General features: G+C 42.5%; 1 protein-coding gene across 2 annotated transcripts in view; it reads right to left on the reverse strand.

Moving 5' to 3' along the window:
• CAPN5 (calpain 5) overlaps nt 1–12,679 on the reverse strand; it is a 181,068-nt gene that overhangs the window by 81,044 nt on the left and 87,345 nt on the right. For both annotated transcript variants that reach the window (XM_077451419.1, XM_077451420.1), the window contains exon 3: nt 861–992. In XM_077451419.1, coding sequence (XP_077307545.1) covers nt 861–992 — 132 coding nt within the window. The remainder of the gene's footprint in view (nt 1–860; nt 993–12,679) is intronic.

Consider the following 12,679-nt stretch of genomic DNA (forward strand, 5'->3'; position numbering starts at 1 on the left):
CCGCTGAAAAAGTCCGCTGAAGTCCACACACGAGCGGACTGTCCGCTGAAATGTGTTTCAGCGGACTAAGTTGGACAGACAGTCCGCCCGTGTGTACGCGGCTTTAGTCAAAAAGGTGGCGATCCTGTGCTCTCTCCTCCAATCACTGAGCTTCATTAGAAAACTGTAAAACGCTAAATACAGAATATGGGAACGGATATTAATTCCAATTTTTCCAGGTACAAGGGTACGTTTACATATTTCGATTATAATTCAGCCCCTGGGGTGGTGACTATTGTACTTCATAAAAGGGACTCAAAAGCAAAAGAAAAATAAATAAAAACACACCTTACCTCATGCTCCCTCTAAGGGAACTTAGAACCAATTCATACATATTTAGTAAAATGTATATGCACCAAAAACACACCAGAAAAAAAAAAAAATTATATATATATATATATATATATATATATATATATATATATATATATATATATATATATATATATATATATAAAATAAATAATAATACATTTAAAAAAAACCCGCAAAGAAAATTCTCCATTTGAAAAAAAACAACATAAAAAAATAAAATTGTCAAAAATACACAATGAATGAATGTATTATTCACAAGAACCTGATGTGTTAAAAAAAAAAAAAAAAATCAAAATGAGAACCAAATTTGAGCAGTTGACCAGAGTGCTTGTTTAATATTTTCATAAAAATAAACATGAAAGCTTAATTGTTAAGGACACCAACTGCTCATTTTATTCTGTCCAGTTTTCATCAACCCCAAGGTCCTTATAGAAGGAATGGGCCCCTGGATGAGCCAGGTAGGACGATCAGTTCCTTAGATATGGTAAATGGTTTGAACTCCTTACCTTCTGCCACAAGGCCTCACGAGAAGCCAGCGAGGAGCAGGCCGCCACAAACCAGCAGTTCCCAACCTGTCCCTGGTGCAAGTCGTGTGAGCTGATGCCATCCACGAAGAGGCGAGGGTCATTGCAGAACTCCTGCAGGGAGAGAACAAAAAGGAACGGGGTGAGCAGCGGGAATCTTCTACAAAAGAGCAAAAGCGTGACATGCGTCCCACTGTTTTCAGATAAACTGGCTACTGACATGCGTTTCTTGGAATAACTTCTCAAAAGCAGCAGAAAAACATAAAATGGGGTTGATTGTTTTTTTTATTCATTCAAGATTCCATATCATCATTATTATTATTATTATTATACCTACAGGTTGGCGTGTGGTGGGAAATATCCCTCTGATCTTCTGCAGCCCCATCTACCTGAGCAGAGCATTTTATACAATGATTGATGACTGGTTTCATACACAAGGTACAAATGCTCCAAATCAGTGTTTGTATTTTTTATTTTGTGCTTTGTCCTATACTAGGTTTGTATTTTTTATTTTGTGCTTTGTCCTATACTAGGTTTGTATTTTTTATTTCAGGGTTTGTCATATACTAGGTTTGTATTTTTTATTTTGTGCTTTGTCCTATACTAGGTTTGTATTTTTTATTTTGTGCTTTGTCCTATACTAGGTTTGTATTTTTTATTTTGTGCTTTGTCCTATACTAGGTTTGTATTTTTTATTTTGTGCTTTGTCCTATACTATGTTTGTATTTTTTATTTTGTGCTTTGTCCTATACTAGGTTTGTATTTTTTATTTCAGGGTTTGTCACATACTAGGTTTGTATTTTTTATTTTGTGCTTTGTCCTATACTAGGTTTGTATTTTTTATTTTGGAGTTTGTCCTATACTAGGTTTGTATTTTTTATTTCAGGGTTTGTCACATACTAGGTTTGTATTTTTTATTTTGTGATTTGTCCTATACTAGGTTTGTATTTTTTATTTCCGGGTTTGTCACATACTAGGTTTGTATTTTTTATTTCAGGGTTTGTCACATACTAGGTTTGTATTTTTTATTTTGTGCTTTGTCCTATACTAGGTTTGTATTTTTTATTTCAGGGTTTGTCACATACTAGGTTTGTATTTTTTATTTTGTGCTTTGTCCTATACTAGGTTTGTATTTTTTATTTTGGGGTTTGTCCTATACTAGGTTTGTATTTTTTATTTCAGGGTTTGTCACATACTAGGTTTGTATTTTTTATTTTGTGCTTTGTCCTATACTAGGTTTGTATTTTTTATTTTGTGCTTTGTCCTATACTAGGTTTGTATTTTTTATTTTGGGGTTTGTCCTATACTAGGTTTGTATTTTTTATTTCAGGGTTTGTCACATACTAGGTTTGTATTTTTTATTTTGTGCTTTGTCCTATACTAGGTTTGTATTTTTTATTTTGTGATTTGCCCTATACTAGGTTTTCATGCTTGTATTTTTTATTTTGTGCTTTGTCCTATACTAGGTTTGTATTTTTGATTTCGGGGTTTGTCCTATACTAGGTTTGTATTTTTTATTTTGGGGGTTGTCCTATACTAGGTTTGTATGCTTGTAAATTTTATCTTGACGCTACAACCAAAACCATTTAAAGCCCAACCACAGATCTATTATCCAAGAAAAAATAAAAAATAAAGAAAAAAAGAAAAAAGTATCCAGTGCCCACCACCTGCATTTGTTTTTCTGGAAAAATGGAAATTACGCGCTGAAAACAAAAAAACACAATAACTAAATAAAATAAAGCATCTGCAAAAAATGTGAGATACACACATGGACAGATAAGAAATTCAATGTAGCAGTACTATAAAAAACAAATAAAATAACAGAAAAAAAATATACTAATCCAAACGATGAATATATGTGAACTACAACAAACAGCAAAAATGAAAATTGATAATCAGTCCATAGAAAACACATCAGTGTAGATTCTTGTGATATACACCTCTCAAAGACAGTGTACCTGCACCACATAGAATGCGCGCTTACCAAAGGGCAAGCTTTAGTGCGCCTGCTGCTAAAAAACCCAACCAGGGCCTCTATCCGGGGGGATGTTGAATGTCCACAGGAAGGGCAACTGGAACTATGCACCAAACAACCGGGAAGATTCGAGCATCCAACCACCAGGGGTGTGGGTCAGGTGTTACGCAGAAAAGAAAGAAAACTCTCCATAGTGTAAAACGTACTAAAGGTTTATTAAAACTATTAAAACTGCACTCACAGAAATGTAGTTATAACAATCAAAAGAAACAGCTGACTGGCTTGCAAACACCGATCCACTGAGTACAGCGCGATGACGTCAACACGTCAACCTCCCTACTAGTGTTTCGTCAAATTGACGTCTCATTTTCTAGTTGTCATATTTACTCTCGTTAACCCCCCCCCCCCCCCCCCCCCCTTCTCTCCTTTGCCTAGCTGTTTTAGCCACTTCCCCCTGCCCCATCTTTTAGCAGCATTAACCATTTTATATAATATGACTGGTACATATGCAATTACATGGTATTAAATTATTGCTCCATAAGAGTGCTTTTATTCTGATATCTGTCTTATACTTTGTATGATTGTAGATTTTACCTTTCCTGATGAAGTTGACCCCTGCTTCATTAAACGTGTTGAGAATTACTGTATTCACACCAATTATCTCTATAGCCACCTTGCTCCTTGAGATAGGGAAGTACTGTATATGGTGACAATTATTTGATGTGAGAATACAAAAAAGGGGCTGTTTAGGAGGTCTCCAGATAACCACAAGAGGCTCCAAGCCATGTGCATTAGAGTTGTATTTATTTATTTCCAGAAGTTTTCCTTGCATTTGTTCCCACATTTGTTTGGCAATTTTGGCATTGTTGCTTTGATTTTTTGGGATTTTCGATTTTCCCCCGTCTTTTTTTCCTTCTAAATACATAAAACATTGAGGGTGAGCGTAGGTTCACACTGTTGAGGGTGGGGGGCAGCGTGTAAATGCCATTTGTTCTTGCACCCAAAACACTCTGCTCTTTTGCAGATGCGGGGGAGGGTGCCATTGATTCTTAATGACACCCACACAACACAGATCTGAAAATGCAGAGCAGCTGCATTTTGCAAAAAAAAAAAAAAGAAGCCGTACAGGGACCCTTTCTCTGTGTTTTTCCACAGGTATAGCATCCTATTCAAATGAATAGGCTGCTGTGCCCATGCAAATGCAGAATGCAGGCAACGCAACAGCGTGAACCTGGCTTATTCACCTAAGCACACCCTCCTGTCCGCATGCCTGAGCCAAGGGCAGGTGGATTCCAGTTAGTAAATGCTACATGAATTGTTAATTTCAAAAAACTATTAGCTAGGCACCTGAACGACCACAAGATACACAGGGATATACAATGTACTACTAACATAAGCACACACACACAGGTTGGATTTGATGGACTTGTGTCTTTTCAACCTCACCAACTATAACTATGTAACCATGAATAATCTGCCCTTACTCAAGATGACCACTTCCAGAAATGCTCAATGGGGTTGTTTTTCAAAGTGACTGCTCAGGGAAAAAAAGCAAGGAGAAATGGATAGATGGGGGAGCTTACTTTAAAAATTAAAAATGAATGAAATGGCATTTTTGGTTTGTGGTGCTCAGATGCAGTGTATTTCTGCTTGAAGAGTTCTGGTTACTCAGAGGAAATAATGGGAATAGTATTTGTCATAGTAGCTTACTAACAAGGACTCTTCACCCCTTGGGGACGCAATTGGTCAATTAATCCTCCAAAGAACAAACACCAACACCTGTGTCCTGGTGTCATTTACCAACAGAGAGCAAAGATACCCTACAGCATCTTTCTATGCTGATCAGAAAAGTGAGCCTAGCTCTGAGGAAGGGGGTGCACCCCCAAAAACGCAATAGATGTACCATGTTCTGTGCGTGTCCATGTGTATATGGCCTTTCGTCAGTTGCATTTTGTGACTACTCACTTTTATACAAAAGTTTCTTATTATTAAATTATCTCTGGTAATGCACCAGGTGTGCATGCCTTCCATTTCTGTTTTTCTTGTGGTCAGAGACTGGAGACGCGATACAGGAGACCGTCAGAGACTGCGCACCCGATACAGGAGACCGTCAGAGACTGCGCACCCGATACAGGAGACCGTCAGAGACTGCGCACCCGATACAGGAGACCGCCAGAGACTGCGGACCCCATACAGGAGACCGCCAGAGACTGCGGACCCCATACAGGAGACCGCCAGAGACTGCGGACCCCATACAGGAGACCGCCAGAGACTGCGGACCCCATACAGGAGACCGCCAGAGACTGCGGACCCCATACAGGAGACCGCCAGAGACTGCGGACCCGATACAGGAGACGGTCAGAGACTGCGGACCCGATACAGGAGACGGTCAGAGACTGCGGACCCGATACAGGAGACGGTCAGAGACTGCGGACCCGATACAGGAAGATGAAGGATGAACAAAACTCTGGACAGCCGCACTCCGGATCAGATGAAAAGTAAAAAATGCCTTTATTTCTTCAAAATGAAAAACCTCACATCACACAAATAACAGCAGCAAGAGGGAAAAAGTATAAAACCAAATTTTTTTACTTTTCATCTGATCCGGAGTGCGGCTGTCCAGAGTTTTGTTCATCCTTCATCTACTTGGTTTGTGCAATCAGCTTGCACCTGGGACCCCTATTTGCCTGGGGAATGAGCAATCTTTTGGTGGACTGACCTGGAGCGGTGGGTTCTCGTTTTTCTTGTCGACTTTCTGGATTTCTTGGACCCGATACAAGAGACTGCGGACCCGATACAAGAGATGGTCAGAGACTGCGGACCCGATACAAGAGACGGTCAGAGACTGTGGACCCGATACAAGAGACGGTCAGAGACTGCGGACCCGATACAAGAGACGGTCAGAGACTGCGGACCCGATACAAGAGACGGTCAGAGACTGCGGACCCGATACAAGAGATGGTCAGAGACTGCAGACCCGATACAAGAGACGGTCAGAGACTGCAGACCCGATACAAGAGACGGACAGAGACTGCAGACCCGATACAAGAGACGGACAGAGACTGCGGACCCGATACAAGAGACGGTCAGAGACTGCAGACCCAATACAAGAGACAGTCAGAGACTGCAGACATGATACAGGAAATGACCAGAGAGTGTATATATGCAGTGGGAGATGGTCAGAGTCTAGACATGCCACAGCAAATTTTAAGAAACAAAAAGGCATGCTGCAGAAGATGAACAGAGAACGTGCTATTGGGGTTGTTTGGGACATGCTTCAGAGACTGTCACGTGCTCCCACCTCTGAGCTCCCTAAAAATGACTCGCGCCACATTTGAGATTACTTTGCGTTGCAGGAAAAAACAGAAAGAGGAAAGGGGTGAACAGCACAGAAAAAGTAAGATGGTATGACCCAGATAAATCAACCAATTTAACTGCTAGAAGCCCATCTGAAGAATACTTTTCCTTTGCTGGCTTAGGCAAGCATCAAAACCTTGTCTGCAAGTGCCTTGAGGGTCACACAGTGAGTGCCAAAAGGGTCACAGGATGGGTACAAGGGATGCAATATTAAAATGTACATCACATAGCTTTAACCACTAGGTGGCGATATAGGTTGCTGAATCAATATTCCAACGCCAAAAAACGTTTTCATTTTTCACAGAGAAGCAAAGGGTTAAGATGCCTGGCAGAGGCTCTGATCCTTGCTCATTATGTTCAATTTTAAACTGTAAATAATAAAGGTTTTGGCTGGAGTTACTTTAAAAAAAAATAAAAAAAAAATACAACCATACATTTACAATACATTTCGGGCCACTAATATCACTATGATTCCTACTGCATTAAAGTGTATTGTATTTGTACTGTCTACCATCAAGTTTTAAAGCACTGCGTAAACTGTTGGCGCTATATAAATCCTGTATAATAATAATAATAATAAACTGGTTAAGGATTTAACCACTTGCCGTCCAGTGTACTTAACAGTGTGCAACAGTAAGGCTTGACGTGTTTGGTATCCATTTATTTAACAGTCTTATCTTTCATATTTTAGCCAACAATTGGGTATTATATTGTGTTTTTATGCACTAAATGTAATTAGTGATTTTTTTCCCCCCTGAAAATATAGACTTGATAAAAATTTCCACAAATATAGTGAAAACAGAAAAAATTGCAACCGCCACCGTCTTACAGGACCCCTGCTTTAATTAAAATATATAATTGTTTGGTTGAGTAGGTTTTAAGTAATCAAAAAAAAATTAAGTAAAAAAAAAAGTAACCCTGAAATTTAAGTGGTAACCCAGACCGCTGTTTGATGAGCAGAGAGTGGGGTTCAATAGCCAGAAGCAGTTATGAGCTTGGCCATCCTCCACACTCGTGTCTATCCGAACTTCCACTTTGCGCCATTTACTAGTCCAATCAACTTTAGGCAGGGTCATGCCACACACCGCAGCACATGTAAATAAAAAGGGATGGGGTTCTGGTGATGCCCTTACATGAACACATGCCCATATTTAGCCAATAGAAGGAAAAAGCTTTGCTCAGTCTTCCCCCTTCCAGGCAAGACCTTCAGAAGCCACCTGTGTCCTAACAGATAGATGCTATGTGGCAGAAGGGGTTTGCTTCCTAGCCAACAGAACGCTGCTAGGTGGCATCCTTCAGAAGCCAACAGGGCCCTAGCAACTGAAGGACACCAAGCAGCAGAAGCTGCATGCATCCTAACAACTAAAAAACGCCAGGCAACTACCTTTACAGGCCACCTGTGCCCTAGCAACAGACAGATGCTATGTGGCAGAAGGTGCCTGTGTCCTAGCAACAAAAGAACAATAGGTAATGGCCTGCAGAAGCTGCCTGGATTGTAGCAATATAATCTATTCGCATACAAGCAACAGAAGAATGTTAGGTGGTTTCCTTCAGAAGCCACCTACGTCCTAGCAACAGATGGATGCTATCCGGCAGACACTGTCTGCTTCCTAGCCAACAGAAGAACGCAAGGTGGCATCCTTTAAAAGCCATTTGGGCATTAGGAACAGAACGACACTAAGCAGCAGAAGCTGCATACTCCCTAGCAACTAAAGAATGCTAGGTGGCCCCTTCAGAAGCCACCCGTGTCCTAGCAATAGAGGGGCACTATGTGGTAGAAGCTGCCTGAGTCCTAGCAACAAAAGAGCACTAGGCAATGTCCTTCAAAGGCCACCTTGATTCTAGCAATAAAATCTGCCTGTAGCCTAACAGAAAAATGTTAGGTGGCTTTCTTCAGAAGCCGCTTGTATCCTAGCAACAGAGGAATGCCAGGCGACTTCCCTTTTTTGCAAAACGCTTTGCAAATGCTTGCCAAAGCTTATGACCTTTAGATTAGCACCAGTGGTTTAACAATATCAATAGCAGCCCGTGCAGGTGCCATGGGGCCTGGGGTACCAGGGTGGTCCCTTGAGAGAGGCTGTGAACGCTAAACTGTGAAGTTCTCAGTATAGAGGGGGCCGATGTCAGACATATGGAAGGCTAGGCACAGATCCCCTCTATGCAGCAACAAGCATTTAGTGTTGTAACTTCTGCTATAGACTGGAATGTACCCTGTATGTTTAATACAGTCACAAATCCCAGGATTAGTCCTCTGATAAAACCTTATAAAGAAAGCCAAAGAAGCTAGAGATAGCAGAATTAGGTTTGGTCAGAATGGACGACGACGATTTGTTACATAACCAGAACCTTCACTCCCAGCACTGCTCCCTATCAATGAGCTGGCACATTCTGCTGCCCATCCCTGATTTATACATTGCTCATGGTAAGATCAATGACACATTGACTCTGCCAGCTGCTACACAGAGAGGTCAGGGCCCCCGATTGTGCTATGGGGCCCCAAGAATGGAGCACAAGGATTAAACAATGCCACCATGTAAAGATCTCAAATGACGTCCCTGTTGCCCATCTGAGAAAGTTGGCGTGATAGAATATATATGAAACGCATTATTCATTCTTGGTATAACAAACGTGTTTTGTTAGTACATAGAGGATATGGGTGTATTCTTCCTACAGTCCTTCACAAAGGCTGGTGGAGGAATATTGCCTTGCAATAAGTAAACAGTGACTGAGTCACTGCAAATGAAAAGATGTGGCAATTGTCCTCCAGGCCGCACCTCGCCTGTACACAGGGACAGAGCCTTGTATAGGCTGCATTCAGAACAACCAACTTGCTTGAAGCTTTAACCCTCCACCATTGTGTGCCCCCTTGTCCATGCCAAAGGCCTCCTCACGACATTACTGGCTATTAACCTTTATATTCCCATAGAAGGAATGTCCACACAAAGACCTAGAGCTGCTGCACTTTACTGATGTTACTTTGAAGATGGCACTCTCAGTCACGTCACATAGACATGCTATCTGGGGTCACTGGACAGTACTTTAATCAATCACAATCACATTCAATGGATGATCCGCAGCAGTCACATGTGAAAGCATCATGCAGCACATTTTAGTAAGCCATCTTCTCTACTCAGCCTCTTCTATGGTTTAGCCTGGTCTATCTGTTGAGCGCTCTGCTCCTTATAGGTAGTTTTCCTGAGACAGGATCACTGCAGTCATCTCTGGCTTGGTTAGACTTCTCTCAGGTGCTGTGGGGAGGGGGAGGGGGGGGGCGGAGGGAATAGCCTCACTCCAGGGAATACTTAGCCTGATTTAAAAAGGACTTTTGTAGCTCACCCTAGCCTCCACCACTATAAGCCCTTGTACCCACGGTCGGACATTCCGACGGAAAATGTCCAATCGCACCGCGTTGTTGGATAATCCGACCGTGTGTGGGTTTCATCTGTCTTTTTCCGTCAGAATGTCCGACCAACAGAGCTTGAGAGATGGATATAAAATTTTCCGACAACATGATCCGATCGGAATTCTGTACAAACGATCGGACAAAGTGCCATGCATGCTCAGATCAAATTACGAGACCAAAGCTATTGGCTACTAGCCTGATCGTAGTCCCATCATAACAAAATAACGTCATCACGTTACGAACGATCGGATTTTCCGACAACTTTGTCCCACCGTGTGTATGCAACACCAGTTTCGGAAAAAATCTGATGGATTTGTCCGACCGTAGGGCTAAGGGCCAAGAAGTCTACAGCTAGCTCTTCTGGGTGCAGGTCTACATTCTTGTCCTCCTGCCTCATCAAGGACCTGCACTGGCTGAATACATCTGCCTGATGGTGGAGTCTCCCATGCGCCAACTGTCCTAGGGCTCCTCCGAACCTAGCTTTTTTGTGGGCACTGACTCACCGATTACATCACTACAGGAGGGCCCTTACAGGGACCTAGCACCTGATGACACTTCTCTATAACCAGACACTATTCTGAAACAGAGCCACCTAATGGCAGACTAGCTAACTGCACTTACTTACAAGGGGGCTACAAAAAAATAAAAAAATAAAAAACACAACTTCATGGCTTAGCCCGAGCTTGGCCAGGCAAGCTCATGAAAATATTTTCCATTGGGTTTGATTTGCTCGCCAGCCAGCTGCGGTATGAAAATGAGGAACAAGCACATAGATTTTTGGTGGTTTGTGATGGAAGACCTGTAAAAAACACAGTGGCTTGCAAGAGGTTAGCATTTCAGCCTGGCTGCACTAGGGTCGTCAGTTCAAATCTCAACCGTGGCAATACCTGCCTGGAGTTTACATGTTTCCTCTGGTTACTACAATTTCCTCCCACACTCCAAAGACATGGATTCCCTTAATTTGTATAGATTTTCTCTCACTTCCCGTTTGGCTATGGGGCAGGAAGTGAAGGGAAATCTCTGCAATGGGACAGGGATGGTAAAAAAAAAAAATAAACTGACAGGGGCTATAACCCTCCCTTACACTTTCAAAAATGAAACAAAAAAGTGTTGCCTATAGTTCTACTTTAAGCACAAATTTCTGATAATTTTATGTTGAGAAGTAAGAAGATATAACCATGCCAATGGTGCAGCGGAAAACATATAGCGCAGTGAGGAAGGTTTGTGGTCCAGGATGATAGGATAATCATAATTAGAAGTGGTGGTGATGGTGGACCCCCCCACCCCTACGGTTGCGAAATGCCGGCCACCCGCATACCGGAAGCAGTTCGGCCGCTTTATGGGGGCACTAGACTTATTTGCCTCTCAGCCCAGTCCACCACATAAGACTGATGCTACACTAACAGCACAAACCGGTGGGGACTCTTTCCATGCTGCCCCCCTGCAAAGGGCTGCCCTAGGCCTGGGCCTTGTCGGCCTAGGCCAGGATACAGCGTTGGAGCTATGACAGTAGTACCGGTATATTGCACTTAACATGAAAATAGATACCTGATGTTACATTCACTTTAGGAAGACCAAGCTTTTACTCTCGGGGTCACAGTAAATTATTTTACGCTGTGGGCAAATACCTGGCACCATATATTAAACTTTGTATTCGGCAGAAGCAGCCAATAAGTGCCTTGTTTACAAAGGATTGCAGCAACAATGGGCATGTAAGACAAGAGAAAGGTGTAAACTAGAATACACAGAACTTAAATGTCAGCCTGCATATAAGAAACCAAGGTTAGGTTTAACCGATTATAATGTATGTGTAAGTATATCTTGGTAAATGTTTACAAAGGGCCGTGTTGTTCTTTTGGCCGGATACCTGGAATCATAATTGTAACCAAGATGAATCATCTCTATGAATTTTTTTTTTTTTTTTTTTTTTTTTTATAGATTTGCCATGTTTAGCAGGGAGAAGGGAGGTGACCAAGCAATGCTGTTTATATCTGTAAAACACTGAAAGGTGAGGTCACCTACCTGACGAAGTGTGGTCGAGTTCTCTCTGCCACAACAGTGTCTGAACAAAAACCATTCTGCAGCTAAACCGTAAAAAAAAAAAAAAAAAAATTCCAGCATTAAAAGGCCGACTTGAGCTGAAGTGCTAAACAAAAAACAGCTGAAACGCAAATAGTAACTGCCCATTTATTACAGCTGAACTCCAGGCAATGTGTGTGAGCAAGGTGCAGTGTGGTACTGCAGGCAGTAAAGTCCAAGTTAGTTAATAGGTAGGGAGGTCCAACACAACACAGCGAGGCCCAGCGGGTAGGCACACCTGTCCACAGGCACTTTACAAACTGTAACAGTGGTCTGAAGCCTTGAAAGATGCACACAGTGTCTGCAAAAGGGAGCAGAATGTTGCCTGGCCGGTGTACACCCAAAGGGGAGGCTTCCTGAAGAAAGGTGGACATAGTCCCTTAACTGACCCTACTCCTCCAGAACCTGTCTTTACACTAGTCACTCGTGCGCCAAACCCGGGGGGTAGAGTCTTAAATAGGCTCTGCCTGAGCTAAGATGACCACTGAAGTCACATGGGGCCAGTGTCCAGTTAGGTAGCTGCCTCCTTGTGACTAGAGGAAGTCAGAGAAACCAAGTTCCTCACAACTTCCTTCCCCTTCTGCATTACTGCTTAGGTCGAGCCAGATGGGGAAGCTGTCCCTACACTAGCCACTCACATAAAGCGCACCGAACCTGGGAGCTGGCATCTTAAATAGACTCTGCCTCTGCCTACCAAGATGGCCAGTGAAGTCACAAGGGGGCCAGTGTCCAAATCGGATAGCTGCCCCCTTGTGACTACAGGAAGTCAGAGAAACCAAGTTCCTCACAACGTCCTTCCCCTTCTGCATTACTGCTTCGGTCGAGCCAGATGGGGAAGCTGTCCCTACACTAGCTACTCACATAAAGCACACCGAACCTGGGATCTGGCATCTTAAATAGACTCTGTGTCAGGAAGATCCTCCTCACGGACGTCTGAGCGGCGGAAGTCGCAGAAGATCTTTTGCCCAGTTTTAGGAGAGTTACCGC

Source organism: Lithobates pipiens, unplaced genomic scaffold (genome assembly GCF_037356315.1).
Source record: "Lithobates pipiens isolate NorthernLeopardFrog02 unplaced genomic scaffold, aLitPip1_a1.2 Scaffold_23, whole genome shotgun sequence".
Lineage (NCBI taxonomy): Eukaryota > Metazoa > Chordata > Amphibia > Anura > Ranidae > Lithobates > Lithobates pipiens.